Source organism: Aricia agestis, chromosome 21 (assembly GCF_905147365.1).
Source record: "Aricia agestis chromosome 21, ilAriAges1.1, whole genome shotgun sequence".
NCBI classification, from domain to species: Eukaryota; Metazoa; Arthropoda; class Insecta; order Lepidoptera; family Lycaenidae; genus Aricia; species Aricia agestis.
In genome coordinates this window covers 9064845-9081723 of record NC_056426.1, presented here as the reverse complement: position 1 = coordinate 9081723, position 16879 = coordinate 9064845, and the positions used below count along the sequence as shown (strand labels likewise).

The window sequence follows — 16879 nt, the reverse complement described above, 5'->3', positions numbered from 1 at the left end:
CGAAAAGAAGAAGAAGAAGAAGTACAACTAAAGAAATCACACATTTTGATTTTTGTGAATTTGTAAAATGAAATGCGAATGAATCGTGAATTCGTGATACAAGAAATATCACTGAAAAATAATATTTTTTTATTGAAGCATAGAAAATGAGTCAAGGAACCTGTTTGCTATGTTTTTCTGTTACAAGAGTATTAGATATTAAAAACACTGGTTTGCAAAATGTGTACGAAATATTATCCGACAGTCAGGTACGTTGTGATTCCAATACATAATATCTTTGTTATTGATCCTACATCCATAGTTTCCCAATATCTACTAATAGTAACTCTTTTTTACCTGAATTCCAGTACTGCTGCACAGGAGAATAGGGTAAAAAGGAAAGAAATTACCGAATCCTATAAGCTTCCCTTTAGCATAAAGTCCACACTCACACATACGTGGGAGAGCCATGCTTCGGCACGAATGGGCCGGCTCGACCGGAAACGTGAAAGCGTGAAACAGCGCTTGCGCTGTGTTTCGCCGAGTGAGTGAGTTTACCAGAGGCCCAATCCCCTTACTCCTACCCTATTCCCTTCCCTACCCTCAACTATTCCCTTCCCTTCCCTTCCCTACCCTCCCCTATTACCCTATTCCCTCTTAAAAGGCCGGCAACGCACTTGCAGCTCTTCTGATGCTGCGAGTGTCCATGGGCGATGGAAGTTGCTTTCCATCAGGTGACCCGTTTGCTCGTTTGCCCCCTTATTTCATTAAAAAAAAAAAAAAAAAAAACATATTGCCCTACCATTAAAGCTGCTTATATTGTAGCTGAGTTCTATTGTCAGTATTCATTTTTCAGTCCAATAGTTTTGGATTCTATAGAACATAAACAAACCTTTTATTATTACTGTTTCATACAACATAATGATGTTTCCTTAAAAAATAACTTTGGTTTTACAGCTACAAGCTGAGTCGCATCCACTGTGCTGCATTTGCGTTACAAAGCTTCGGCAATGCCAACTCCTACTGAAACAAATCACTAAAGAAAACAGTGAACATCGGGTATGTTTTTACATATACTTAATGTGTATTATTATGTTATGAAATTTTGGTAAAGGTTTAGAAACCAACGTCAAAAAGGGCGGGGAGGGGTAAACCACCCCCTTGTACCAACACCAGAACAAGGAGCTCCCCAGTGTTGGAGCTACTCACCTTTGACATTTTTGGAATTTTTAGGCTATGTCATAATTCTATTATCGGCAATTTGTGGAGTGTTTCTTTGGAATGATGCCTCTCGCTAGGCTGTTGTGAGTGGAGAAATTAAAATTTCAATTTTGTTTATCAAAATCAAGGTTTTTTGATAAAAATTAAAAGTAAAAATTAACAAAATTCACTAGGTAATAAAAATTATATCAAACTCTCTTCTCTGGCTAATAGCCATCCATCATATGGGACCAACATTGCTATTAAAAATGCCACACACATGGGCACTATAAAATTACTTCTGCGTAACTGGCCTGGTTTCATTGAAACCAGAGTGCTTTTACTTTTCTGTCGCAAACATACCAGCCTACTCTAAATATGAAGTTTTAAACTTACATCTCCCCCCTTAAAAGGAAAAAAAAAATTTTTTTTTTTTTTACATTATTACATCTACCTAAATCTAACTTAGATCTAACATAGGTACAGGAATCATTTTTGTCAAATGAAATAGATTTGATTCTGCTTTCTTATGACCTGTGTCTATCTTATATATAGAACTCGACACCTTCTCTACTATCCGAAATGGTCCAATGTAAACTTCCTCTAGTTTATATCTATTCAGTCTATTTCCATTTTCAACATAAACTAGATCTCACACATTAAAATCCCAATGCTTTCGATTTTTGTCAAATAATTTTTTGTTGCAATCATGAGACTTTTTTGTATTCTCCAAAGCAATCTTCTTGTCATTTATCCAATTCTCACTTGATATGCTACTTCTTAATTCCTTCGGTAAAATCGTAACATTTTCTATGCCATATAAAAGATAAGATGGTGAGAAACCTGTAACAGTGTGAACAGTCTCATTATACTTTTTAACACACTCCTTAGCTATATTAGCCCATGCTCTTTTCTTTCCTTTTTCATTAACTTTGCATCTTATCTTATTTACCAATGTTTGGTTTAGGCGTTCATTTAAGCCATTAGAAAAGGGACAGTTTACTGCTGTAAATACCAAGGGTATATTTTTTCCACGAAGAAAAATTTTTAATGCAATCGAATTAATTCCCGGATATTGATCCGTCAAAATCAAACCAATTTCTTCGGTTTCTACTATATTCGATAAAAGTTTAATGAAATCATTAGCCGTTTGAGTTTTGGACGTATGTATAAATGCAAATCTACTAAAAGGGTCAACCAATAAATGCAAATATTTTTTGGATGATCTTGAACCTCCAAATCCACCTATTGTATCTATGAACATTATCTGAAAAGGTTTCGTTGCTGGTCCTAGATGAGACATAAATCCAATTTTTTCATGTCCTCTTGTTTTATTTTTTATGCAAATTTCACAATTTTTACAAATCTTCTTTATATGATCTGATAAATTTCTAATAAAATAAAATTTACCAATCATCTTTTGCATTTGGTTGATTCCAATATGACACATATTTTCATGAACTTCTTTCAAAAATTTTAAACATAATTCTTCTGATAAAATTATTTTATCTCTTTTTCCAACCCTTTTGAAGTATACATTATGTTTATTTATTAATTTATGTTTTTGCTCTTGTATTTCTTTATTTATTTCCTGATCTTTAAGGATGTCTTCAATCATTATAAAATTTACAACTTTAAGTTGTTCATCAGTATTTGCATCGGAATTTAATACCGGATTCCTGCTTAAGCAGTCCGCCTCTAAATTATTTCTTCCAGGAGAATAAACTATATTAAATTCATACTGTGAAAGGTAATAGGTAAGATCCCCTAATTCTTCGTCCGTTCTCGATTTTAAATTCATATTTTCTAAAGGTTTATGGTCCGAAAAAACCGTAAATGGTTTTCCTATTAGCCAATATTGCCAAAAAACCACCGCCTCTTTTATCGCCAACAATTCCAAATAAATGGCTTTCTTTTTCTTTTGCGCTTCCGTCAATTTTTTTGAAAAATATGCTACAGTTTTTTCTTTGCCATCTGGCTGTTTCTGCTTTAGCACTGCACCAACTCCTTCTATAGATGCGTCTGTATAAATGTTTATAGGTAAATTTTGATCAAAAATTTCTAATATAGGTTTTGAGCATAATAGATTCTTTATCGTGTCAAAAGATTTTTGGGATTCATTAGACCAAATAAATTTTTGGCCTTTCCTTAGCAATTGATGTAAAGGGTCTAATATTATCGCCTTTTTCGGAATGTATTCATGGTAGAAGTTTATTTTACCAAGAAATTGTCTCACGTTTTTTTGATTTTTAGGAGTAGGAAAGTTCTGTACTGAAATAATGTTATCTTTTAAAGGTTGCACTGAATTATTCTGAATTATATGTCCTAAATATTTGACAGAATTTGAGGCAAAGTTACATTTTACAAATTTTAATCGGAGTCCTTCTTTTTTTATAGCTTCTAATAACTGTTTCAAGTGATCAATATGGCTATCAAAATCCTTTGAAAATATTAGAATATCATCTATATAGTTTACAGTAAATTCATTGAGTTTATATTTTCTTAATATGTTACTCAACACCCTTTGAAATATCGCTGAGGACGTTTTTAAACCAAAAGGTAGACATGTCCATTGATAATGCCCTTCTTGAGTTACAAAACCTGTCTTCTTTCTGTCTTCTATTCTTAACGGAATAGACCAAAATGCTGAATTCACATCTAAAGTAGTAAAAAATTTACAATTTCTAGTCTTTATCACTAGATCTTCAATTAAAGGGAAAGGTTGTGCCTGCGGTACCACAATTTTATTCAAGTCTCTAAAATCGATACACAACCTTGTTTTTTTATTGTCTTCTTTTTTAAAAGCCAATGTTACTGGTGCTGCAAATGGACTATAGGATTCTTCTATTAGCTTATTATCTAGCAATTTTGCTATCTGCTGTTCTATCTCTTTTTTGTCTTCCATAGTGCATCTGTAAGGCCTCTTACAGCAATATTTCTCTACCATTAAGTCAATTCTAGCTTCATATCCGTTTACAGTACCTATATCATATTTGTCTTTTGCAAAAACAGATCAGCTCTGACTCATCAATCAGCTTATTTATTTTATCTTTTTCACCTTTTTCTAAGTGATCTATTTTCATTTCTATGTCTTGCTCTATGACATGTTCATTAAAATTTATTTTTATATTATGTTTACTTCCATCACTATCTATTTCCGTTTTCATACTTTCTATCATCTGCTTGTTATCATTATTATATTTTTTTTTGGATAATTGTTAATTCTTCAGTTTGAATTAATCCAAACATTTTAATCAAGTCTAATCCAATAAGAAAATCATGTTTAAAATTATTTTCATCAATAACATAAACATCCGCCATTTCTTCTACTTCAAAAATCTTAATTTTTAATCTAGTCAATCCAGTCGCTTTTCTGACACCATTAATACTTTACTTAGTTACTAAGCTTGCCTTGTTTACATAGCTTCCTGTATTTCTTATTTTAAGCAATTTTGAGTTTATCAAGGAAACGTTGGAACCTGAATCATAAATTCCATTAATTTCAACATTTTCATTTACAGTTAATTTTACAGTTATTAATGGTGTCACCACTAGTTTTTTTGTTCAGTCTCATTCAACTCGGCCTCAATAACTGAATTATTTACATGTCTAATTAAATTTCTTTTCACTTTATCATTGTCTTTTGTTTTGAACCAACATAAAGATTCTGGGTGATAACGTGTTCCCTTATTTAAATTTTCACAAATCTTACATGTATTTCGTGTAGCTTCATTATTTTCATTAGCTCGCCAAGTAGTTCTATAAGTTTTCTTTGCATACACAGTATTTTTTTTTTGTATCATATGTTCATGTTTCCTTAGTACATTAAACAAATCTATCGTATCTGTTAAAATCTCTCTATCAATTTTATGCAATATATTTTCTGGCAAACCTGCTGCAATCAAATCAATTAATGTGCCTACGTCAATAGATGTCCTCATTTCAAGTAGAAGCTTTTCTTTTCTTATTGCATAATCTATTAAGGAACCATCTCTATATCTAAATGCTAAAGCGAAATTGACTGGACTCCATCCTTTGATTGCAAAAGTTTCGCAGAACTTAGACTTCCAAATAGACCATTCAGAGTTCAGTGTTAGCTTCATGATCATTGAATTATACCAATCAATACAACTGCTATCCAAAAACAATCTAAGAATCTCCACTTTCTGTTCATTACTTGTGACGACAAAACGAGCACATTCTCTTTCAAATGTGTTAATCCATAAGGTTGCGTTCATATTCTTAGTTGAAAATTTATCAATAATAATTTTTTCTGCGACATCCCTAAGGCTGTGATGTCTAATCTCGTGTATGTTTCCTTCAATTTTATTTTTTTATACTGCCTGTTCTTCAACAAATTCTTCAAGATATTGATCTCCAAATTGCAGATTATCATTTTCATCTACATAAATATTCCTCAACTCCTCTGTCAGATTTATCCATATCCTTCTGGTCTGGTATATTTTCTTTAGGCTATTTCGCACTTTACTATATGTAGTACCTAGTTTGCATTATTTCTGTGTGATGACTAATGTCTTGCAACTCTTCAGGTAAGTATATAGTACTCTTTATTATTTTGAGTTGTTATCATTGTTATAGAAAGTACATTTGATTTTCCGTCTCTTGATGGCAGCAAAGTAAATTTAAATTGTAGCTTCTCCATATTATTATGAGCGAATTGTCGTTTTATAAGATTATTACGACATATAGGAGGAAAACATAAACAATTTTGTTTCTCTGTAAATATAAAGAAACGACAATTACGTTTATAATTTAAATCCTCCAAATTGAACACAAAATATATTTTCTCTTAAAACATTTTTTTCAGTTCTTACAAACTTGACATTGTCGTCCTTCGAAATTCAAATATTTTACTTTTCTGTCGCAAACATACCAGCCTACTCTAAATATGAAGTTTTAAACTTACATATATATAAAACTCAAAGGTGACTGACTGATTGACATAGTGATATATCAACGCACAGCCCAAACCACTAGACGGATCGGGCTGAAATTTGGCATGCAAGTAGATGTTATGACGTAGACATCCGCTAAGAAAGGATTTTGATAAATTCCAACTCCAAGAGATTCAAATAGGGGATGAAAGTTTGTATATAATAATACTTCTTAACGCGAGCGCAGCCGTGGGCAAAAGCTTGTTAGCATATAAAATTATTTTTCCTTACTTTATGCTCCCCTTGTGTCAAAATTTGTTTAATGCGAACGTTTATAACGAACCATACATTTTTCCTGGATTTATATTACATACAGCCCTTTCCAGAGATTTTTTAAATTTGATTCTCGAATAAAAATCAAATATAATAACTATATTGTATTTTTTTTGTTTCAGTCTGATATTAACCCTTTGGTGAGCCTAAGTTGCAAAACTCAAGTGTGGTCGTTACCTCCTAATTTTATAGAGATAGAACTGACTCCATTAATCACAGATATAGAGATCAAGAGAGAGTGTAAGTTTATACATTTGTACAGTTTTGCTATTTTATTCTATGATTGAATTTTTGATTTGATTTTGATGCAAAACCATACATGAAATATCAAATTAATTCATCAAGCCCCAAGCGGCCACATCCGGCCGCGATAACAATAGATTGGGTTAATGATAATGATACTTTCTGATTAGTAAAAACTAAAAAAAAATTGTTGTTTAAATTGGTGGTGGCAGCACTTTTCTACTAAATGTCTCAAATAAGGAATATAATATTCCTTATTAGACACATAGTCAAAGGTCGGAGCAGTGAGCGCTACTAGCACATACAGTAAATAATACATAATCCAACCAAAATCAGACATGTCAGACAGACATGTTAAATGTTTAATAAGACTTTTTGTTTTAACAGCTTATGTTGGTGCTGCTTCTAACGTAAAAACATTGCAATAATATTCTGTACAAAACATATCCTTTTCAAAATTTTATTTAAGTTTTGAATTGGCAACACTAGTAAGCAGCATTTTTGTTGTGTAGGACTAGATCTAAACTATATTAATGCTGCATTAAGTTGATTTTTTATATAATTTTGGCTACATCAAGTTTTTTCATTCATTTTTTCAGTCATTTAAAATGAGTTATTCATAATGTTTTCTTTACAGATATAGATGAGGACTATGACGAGAGCCCAGATTGTTATGAAGATAGTAATGTTGTGGAAACAGAAAATGTAACCACAGAACCGACACCAAACAACCCTTTTGCTTGTGACGCTTGTAGCAAACACGGTAAACCTTACTCCTGTGACCGCTGCAGTAAGAAGTTCGGTGAACCGAGTACCCTGAAAAATCATAAAATAAAACACAATATAGAAGCCAAGACCTACATATGTGATATCTGCCACAAAACATACATGCATCAGAGCTCACTAAAAAAACACAAACGGTTACACACAGGTGACAAACCGTATTCCTGTGGGGTTTGCAATAAAAAATTTAGGGCACGCGGTTCGCTAGCTTCTCACATACTTATACACAGCGGTGATAAACCGTTCGTCTGCGATATTTGCAATAAAAGGTTTAGGCAGATGAGTAATTTGAATCGGCACAAGCGAAGTCATTTTGGAGTGAAACCGCACAGATGTGATGTGTGTGATAAGAGTTTCACCGACACCAGTACATTGAAGGTCCACAAAAGACTACATACAGGTGACAAACCGTACAGTTGTGATGTGTGCAGCAAAGCGTTTACTCAGATGGGCAGTTTAACGTCGCATAAACTAACGCACACGGGCGAGAAATCTTTCAGTTGTGACATTTGTGGCAAAAGATTCACCCACAGCAGTACATGTACAAGACACAAACTGATCCATGCTCGGGAGGAACAGAAATATGCGAGTGAAGTTGATAGTTAGTAGTCACTGGAACATTGAAATGCCAAATGTTGTGCCCCTAAAATCTTACCTACTATAGACGACCGTGGCTCAGTTGGTGAGCACGTTCCCGTCCCGTCCGTTCATCCATCCCGTCGACGGATGAAAATAATATGGGCGAAAATCGAAATACTTTATACGGCAAAACAACATTTGCCGCGACAGCTAGTGTATAAGTATTAAGGAGCAAAATGAAACTGCTCCTGCTCAAAATACCGGTTAGAACCGTTCGCGATTATGTTCGCCCCGCCGACTCACATACACCACGACCCTCAGCCTTTGTCTACACATTCAAAACAAATAAACAAGAACTTATGGCCTGTTGGCTATTAGATGTGCTCCAGAAAGGGATAGAAGATATCACTGCACTAGTTACTTTCCGCGAGGAATTAACCAGGTTAATTTCAGAAGCAATACCGCTCGCATTTCGGTTTCGCTCAAACCGCTTAAAGAGCTCTTTAACCTGGTGAAAAAATACCGGTTCCAAGCCCTGCCCGTAACACAAGTCCTTCAGGTACTTATAAACTAACGTGTTGTGATCTTGTGAAGCGTCCATATTATTATTATTATACATGCTAATAAAATATTCACACAATTCAAGGACCTAGAAAGATTGGCAACATTTGTCGCTTTGGCAACATTTTAAAGTAAAACAACTTCAGAGAGCTGGAATACTCAATATAGGAAAAAACTGCGTCATCAAGGGGGACTCCTTTACTCTGTATTCCCAAAAAACGCCATCAAGCGACTTAAAGATTCAAGCAGACGTACCACTTTACGAAATTCCTACAATTAACAAGGTTTTTGATTTATCCATTCCGAACAAAGAAGACGTAGAATTAGAGTACAAGTCAAACGACAAACTTATAACACACATACATGGAAGCATTCGATAGAGCAGATGAAATCCGACGGTGTCTTCGTGAATTAATTATCCTATCATGAAATCCATCACTACGTCGGTATTTATGTGGTCGCTGCTATATTAGTCGTGATAGCAGCATTATCCATACTACACTACTTGAAACGTCGGCGTGACGGCGCGTTGATCGCGCCTCCCCCTCTGCACCTCGCGCGGGAAGCTGCACGGAGCAGGCAGCCGACACCGCCCCTACAATCATCCAGCGAGCCACAGCCGTGTGGGTCTCGCGCTCCCGAGCAACGGCATTCATCTCATCAGCATCACCAAGGAACTAAGCGGAATACAACAAGCCTGAATTTGATCGCATTTAATTTCATTTCATTTAAATCTGATCTCACTTAATTTAATTTTTCTAAATGTTTTTTTAATCTTCATCTCGCGACCGGGAATATGTACGATGCAAGCATCGCACTTTCCTAGGTCAGCATAATAAATACCAATTTAGTAAATATCTTAATTTAACGATTTTGTAATGTTTTAATTTTATGCTAAACTCATCATTTACTTTGTAAATAAAATGTGTCTGCGATAATACGCTATTAATTCTTATTTCTCTTATATCACAGTACCTTTGTAAATCTGTGTATCAATAAACAGTTATCATTTGAAGGCAGTTTCTATAATCAATCATCATTATCAGCGTGTGAGGTGTACAGACCCGTACAACACCTGCGGCTTGAGTGTTGACAAACCACTACCAATACCATTGTGGTGGCGGTACCCAAAATTCGCCTAACATTCCTGCATTGCGCTATCGAAGTTTTCTAAGCGCGTCGATTATAATACGAGCGCTGAAATGTATCACGTGGGCTTCGGCCTAGCCGAACATAACACCTCGCTCGGTCGAAGTCCGAAGATCTTCCTTTGCGGCCACCACGCACATCCCACACCATAAAATATATAATAAAGCACTCCGTTTGTAAAAGGATTAAAACTTTGGAATACTTAAATATTTATTAATTTTGTTCTGTAATCCGAAATCTTGTAAATTGTAATCCACAAGTAATGTTGATTTTACAAAGCTTAAAAACATAATATGAGTTACTAGATTTTATATGCCAAAATTCGTCAATCGCGTGAACCGTACATTTTCCTGTCCTTTCTCGGGACTCAAAGGACTCCATACCAAATTTCTGCATAATCGGTTCTGCGGTTTAAATCGGTCATGAGGTAAAAGACACACTTTCGAATTCATCATACTTATATGTATTAGTATTTAGTATAGAGTTGGATAATATATTTAGTATAATGTTAAAATATGCGTTTAAAGGCACACACAGAGGCACAGAATTCAGTTAACAGTTAAGACTGTTTAACCTTGATATGCCCAATTAAAAAAAAGATAATAATTGCTGATTACAATTATTATGTTTTTAATTATAGCAAAAGTTGTAATAGAATAGATCAATTAATATTTATTGTTATTCAATTTTTATCGAGATGACGTTGCTCTTGAAAACATACCGTTGACTAGAACTTATGTATTGTAATGGGCAATGGCAAAATATGAGCACAAATTATATTTGAAAACATTGTTTTTTTATTATTATTAAACACCCTATAGCCAGGGGTCTTTTTCAGTCTGTGGCGCAGTTACACATACAATTTTTTGTCACGGCACGGCGCCCTACTCGATCTAGCTATTAGAAAAAGATATTACGGAAATAAATACCTTAAATGATTATAGTTGGGTTAAGCAAGTTAAGTTAATAAACAAATATTTAATCATCGACCTGCTTTACATAATTAATATTATAATTTAGTGGTTTTAGGATAATGATGGAGGATCGATTCGCGGCGCCCCTCTTGCCTTTCCACTGCGCACCAGGGCGCCGCAGCGCACAGTTTGGGAACCTCTGACCGCTAGACCATTAGTAGAGCAATGTAGAGCCTGGGCGTGAAAAATGTTGATGATTAGTCTCTGGTTATCAATTATGAGGAAATTGAATGTCAACCAGGCATTAAGAAAGAATGTAAGTAGATATTATTATTTATTTAATTACTTACAACGCAATAGCAATAATTAACTACAATCTTGACTTAAAATTAATTATGACAATACAAATACATACACAAATTAAATTAAATACCTAGTAACAGAAAAAACCCTTTCGAACTTATTTTCACAAAATCTTACACATGCTCTCTTCACATCCATGGATTGGCCGACAGAAGGGCATTGAGCGAGTTTAGTCCTCGGTACAGCTGGGACTCAGCTCTCGCGACAGTCCGACATGTCGGCAGTGCGAATAATTTTGGTTTAGTTAAGTTATAAAACACGACTGACGTGACTCGTGTAACGTGTTCGTTTCGTGTTTTCAATGCACATTGCGCATGCATAAAGTTATAAATTGGTGTCAGTGTGAGTGTCATGTTCTAAAATACCTGTCAGATTTTCTAAAATCTGACAGAAATTGATGGTATTTTAGAATATGACACTCACACTGACACACAAAAAAGCCGCGCATGCGCAGTTGAAAAATGAAACGAACACGGCTATCAGCTGATGCCTGTAACTCTGATGCAACCACAGTCCACAACAGAGATGCAGGCAGAAATTGGTTTAATGCCTGGGAACCATACATTTTCGGGGATAAAAAGTATCCTATTGTCCACAACATAGATGCGGACAGAAATTGGTTTAATGCCTGGGAACCATACATTTTCGGGGATAAAAAGTATCCCATTGTCCTTTCCCAGGTCTCAAAGTATCTCCATACCGAATACCATAAAAATTGGTTTAGAAGTTTAAGCCTGAAGAGGTAATAGACAGACAGACTTTCTTATAATATTAGTATAGGTTAAAGTATGTGTAGTGTATCTGCATAGTAGATATTTAACATTGTCTCATAAACACCAGTAGTGGGGATGCAGTATATATAAGTCATCTGTCAAGCTGTCAACAGTTCAGTTGTGTAGTGGCAGTGAGCGAGGAATGATGTGCGCTCCGCAGTGGTACGGACACAGTGGGTGTATTACCGCCGTACACAGAGACATTTAATAAGGATTAACCTTCAATTGAATGAAGAGTTTGACAGATAATGCATGGGGCTTGTGTCAAAGTTTTGAATTAATGACATTTAACGAATTAAGGTTCCATTCTGAGTGCGACAGTTAGTGTCCCTAGGATTATACAGTATGGATAAGTTTTATTTCAGTTTTCACCAAAATTGTGTGCATTCTTTTTACAGACATTGATGAGGAAAATTTGAAGGGTACCAAAAATAATGTGCAACAAATATTAAGATAGAATGTAAGTTAATTATGGCCTCTAAAACAAAAATATTTTATGATAGATATTAAAGAAGAATATGAAGAGAGCCCAGATATTTGAGAATGCTAAAAAACCAGTTGAAGAACCCGCAAGCCACAAAGAAACAACAACACAAGACAACAAACCTCACACTTGTGACGTTTGTCTCCAAAAGTTTTCCTATCCAAGCCTTATGAAAATACACACACAATCTCACACCGAAGTCAAACCTTACAGCTGTGATTTATGTGGCAAGAAGTACACTCGGACAAGTAGTTTGAAGACACACAAATTGACTCATAGCGGGGAAAAACCTTATAGTTATTATATTTATGAAACCTTATAGTTATGACGACCTCTGTGGCTCAGTGGTGAGCGCGTTGGTAGCTCAAGCCGGGGTCGCGGGTTCGAATCCCGCCGACGGAACAAAAAGTTTTCAAAGTTCCTGGGTCATGGATGTGTATTAAATATGTATATCATATAATAAAAATCTTAAATATATGTATAGTATAAAAGTATTAAATATATTTCCGTTGTCTGGTATCTGTAACACAAGTCCTTCAGGTACTTACCACAGGGCCAGACTGACGTGGTGTGAAGCGTCCATAAATATTATGATATTATATTATTATTTGCAGTCGAGCGTTCACTACCAAGAGTACTCAACGTAGTAAACATAAATTAATACATACCTCTTATACCTAGCTGTGATGTAACAAGGCGTTTTTTAGAAGCTACGACTTAACAGCACATAAAATTAAACATGTTGTAGACCTTACGAGTGTGATGTTTGTGGGAAGAAGTTTAAAAATCAAGTAGCTCAAAGACGCATAAAGTAATGCATACAGGTGATAAGCCACAGACAGATACTACATGTGTATGTACTTCGCGTGCCATATCGCGTTCCCAAACGACGAGCAACGTCTTTCGAAAGTCTGTTCTTTAGTCTGCTATTAGGCCTGGAGATACTGACACAAAATTCTTGGTCATTTGTACCAGGCTGGCAGTTCTACAGGGGTATAATTACGTAAAGGCAAATAGGAAAATGATGGTCATAGCGCTCGCACTGGCAGCCCAAACGCGTGGGCGTTAATCGAACGTGTCGGATAAATAACGAGTGTCGAACGATTTGTTCCACAAAAATGCTTGTATTTTCAGATAGTTGAAAAAAAAAAAGTAGGCGAAAGCGTAATGCCACACTTGTCAGGTGCGGCTTACAGCCCGCCATACCGACGCGAATACGTTAATTTTAATAAAAAAATGGAACCATTTGTTCACGAAAATTCACCTTGCCATACTTTTCCGACAGGTCCCAATGGCTGCCATACCACTGCAAACGTGTAACTTTTTTTTTCGCCAAACGATTTGTACCATGAATTTGAATTTTTGGAAAGTATTTGACAAAATGTGTCGCGTGATTTGAAAATTTACTAGCTGTATGTATGATATTCTATTATAAAAAAGGTAGATATCGCACTAGCGCGTACAGTCTGGTAGGGCGAAATGAAGGTAAGTCCCTTCTTCAAAGATTATGAAAAAAGTAAAATCGGTTAAGTTTTGGAGAAGGAATCAGGGGACAACGAATCGTTGATTTTCTGCATTTGTCTCTATCGCGTTCTGCGGTATAGGCTTGAGGTAAGGGAGACAGCTATAGATATTACACGTACATTTTTTTCATTTCTCTAGGCCCTGGTGTATCCTCTTAATGCACCACAATAAACGCGTCGGATCCTGTGACCGTTTTAGGGTTCCGTATTCAACAAGGAACCCTTATATTTTCGGTCTACGAGGGCTGCTATTTATGTATCCGGAACTGGCCACTTACAAGAACAATATTTAAAAAGTAATTACAACATTTGAAAATAGAACTCTTTGGTTGAAGAATACATTTTGTTTCATGTGACTGTCAATTATTTTTCCATTGTGGCGTCATTTTGAAAATTGCGTGTCTTCATTTGCCATGGATTTAACGCGTGAACATTTTCGTGCAATGATTTACTACGATTTTCGGCGTGGGCTAAATCAACAACAGTGCTTTATTCAACTCACCGCAACTTTTGGAGATGAAGCACCATCAAAAACCACTGTTTATCACTGGTACAGTGAGTTTAATCGTGGGCGGTCTATGCTCACGGATGAAAATAAAGAAGGTCGCCCAAAAACAGCTGTTGTCCCACAAAATATAGATGCTGTGCGGGAACTAATAATGCGTGATCGTCATGTTACATATCGCGAGATAGAGGCGTCCTTAGGCATAAGTATGACGAGCATACACAAGATATTACACGAACATTTGGCTGTAAAAAAAATATGTTCGCGTTGGATTCCGCACAACTTGACAATCGATCAAAAACGGGCTCGTGTCGATTGGTGCAAAAAAATGATAAAAAAATACAACCGTGGTACGTCAAAAGCCGTTTATAATATCTACACAGGTGATGAATCTTGGATCTATGCATATGACCCCGAAACTAAACAACAGTCAACGGTGTGGGTGTTCCAAGATGAGCCGAAACCAACAAAAGTTACTCGTGCAAAAAGTACTTTGAAGCAAATGGTCGCCTGTTTTTTTGGAATTAATGGACATGTGGCTACAGTGCCATTAGAGAATCGTAAAACGGTTAATTCTGAATGGTATACGACCATTTGTTTACCAGAAGTCTTTGAAGAAATAAGAAAGGACAACCGACAACGCAGAATCATATTACATCACGACAATGCTAGCTGTCACACCTCAGCTGAAACAACTCAGTTTTTGGAGGGTCAAAAGATCGAATTGACTGGTCATCCGCCGTACAGCCCTGATTTGGCACCTAACGATTTCTTTTTATTTCCATACGCGAAGAACAAATTACGTGGTCAACGTTTTTCGAGCCGCGAAGAGGCTGTTGATGCGTTCAAAATGCACGTTTTGGAGATACCTCAATCAGAATGGAAAAAGTGCTATGAAAATTGGTTCCAGCGTATGCAAAAGTGTGTCGATCATCGCGGCGAATATTTTGAAAAGCAATAAAACCATATTAAATGATATATGTTTGTTTCTTTTTTTAATTCCGGATACATAAATAGCAGCCCTCGTATCTGTCTGTTTCTCCGCGGTTTCGCTCAGAGAATAGCCTACGAAGCCGAAATTCGGCATGAATGCACATACATATAAACGGTGTCGACAAAATGGTATATAAAACCTTAAAAAAATTTATGGGACCTCCCTTACACACCAAGCGGGGATAAGTCTTTTTATTTTGCTTCCATTCCACCATTTGTGGTGTCGTTGGATAGGGTTTCTAAAAATATTACGAGTATTATTATTCGAAGAAATATGCAAAGTTTTAAAGTGGAAGAAATCGTTAGTGTCCAGTGTCTCCCCTTCTACCAGCTATTAGCTAAACGGTTGATTCTGAAAAATATGTGAAAAAATTCACGGGAGTAGGAAATATGCTAAATTTAAAAAGAAAATTGTCACGGCTAAGAAGACTTTATAAGTTATTGAGAAGTACAAAGGAATTTTTCGTTCAAATTCCTTTGAATGTAACTGAGATGATGTTGTTAGTGGTGTAAAACATGTTATAATTGTACATTCATTGACGATACAAAACTTACGTGGCCGATACGCACTTGGCCGGCATTTTCGCTCCCATTGGTCATTTGTCACGCGCAAACGGCACACGCCATTCACAGACCCCGCCGCTTTTTTTTTCTTGTCGCAACCTGCATGACATTCGCATCCGCATAAAAATCAGCATCGATTTAATGCGGATGTCCAAATATTTGCGGATGCGGATATTCGCAACATCTCTGGTGCCGATGTGCAACTCAAAGTATTCGTAACGTATTATCTGTCGCATTCATTGTTGTAATTTATAGATATACCAGAGGTAGAGTATTTATATGTCGTACAGGAACAAATTCTGAGGACCACTTTGTATGAGCATACGCCATCTTTAATAAAACATCATTGTAGCTGTACCAATTTAATTGAGTAAATTGATATCATACAGGGTGCAATTTAACCTTCCTGCCAAATTTGGATATATTGATCCTTGTTTAAAATAAAAATACACGTATTTCTTCTTTTATAATCACTCAGTACTAAAATTTTGAGAAATAGCCTCCGAAAGTTATCCTACCAAACATCACAAAATATGGACACATGCGCGCCCCAGCCCCGCTCTTCCATTGACATTCTTGCAGTGACGGATGAAGACTACTTGATGCCCTAAGCAATCCATGCCTGTGGGCCCCCCTATCCGTATCTCAACTAGAATCGGTCTTTGAACCTTTACTCTTCTGGTGCCCCCTCAGACGTGATGCCCTAGGCAATTGCTTAATTTGATTAAGGGCTAATCCGTCACTGCATTCTTGTTATTATCATAAGTTGCGAATTTTCCCTTCATACCACAGAATAGATAATAGTACAAGTACTTCATACTTTGACGAACTTAGGACCGTCAAATGTAAAGGACGTAGACAGGTATGTTTAGAATAAAATTAATTGATACACATCAAAAGAATCGAAAATTACAACTTTTTAATTACAAAAAATAAGCACTTTAGAAATTTATAATAAATCTAAACCACATCCTTTGCATTTAGGCGTATTTAAAAATTCAATTAACTTATGTACACAGTACAACTAATTAAAAAATA

General features: G+C 35.7%; 1 protein-coding gene across 1 annotated transcript; it reads left to right on the top strand.

The window, feature by feature from the left end:
- Positions 1-68: 68 nt before the first annotated feature.
- LOC121737837 (zinc finger protein 431-like) lies at positions 69-9550 on the top strand. The gene is made up of 4 exons (XM_042129569.1): positions 69-248; positions 937-1038; positions 6530-6647; positions 7288-9550. Exons 1-4 carry the CDS (start codon positions 147-149, stop codon positions 8037-8039), a joined length of 1074 nt encoding a protein of 357 aa, XP_041985503.1. The 5' UTR covers positions 69-146; the 3' UTR covers positions 8040-9550.
- The last annotated feature ends 7329 nt before the right edge of the window (positions 9551-16879 follow it).

Coding starts and splice junctions, on each gene's coding strand:
- LOC121737837 (XM_042129569.1), top strand. CDS start 147: ATGAGTCAAGGAACCTGTTTGCTATGTTTTTCTGTTACAAGAGTATTA. Junction 249..936: donor AAATATTATCCGACAGTCAG/GTACGTTGTGAT, acceptor TTGGTTTTACAG/CTACAAGCTGAGTCGCATCC. Junction 6,648..7,287: donor TATAGAGATCAAGAGAGAGT/GTAAGTTTATAC, acceptor TTTTCTTTACAG/ATATAGATGAGGACTATGAC.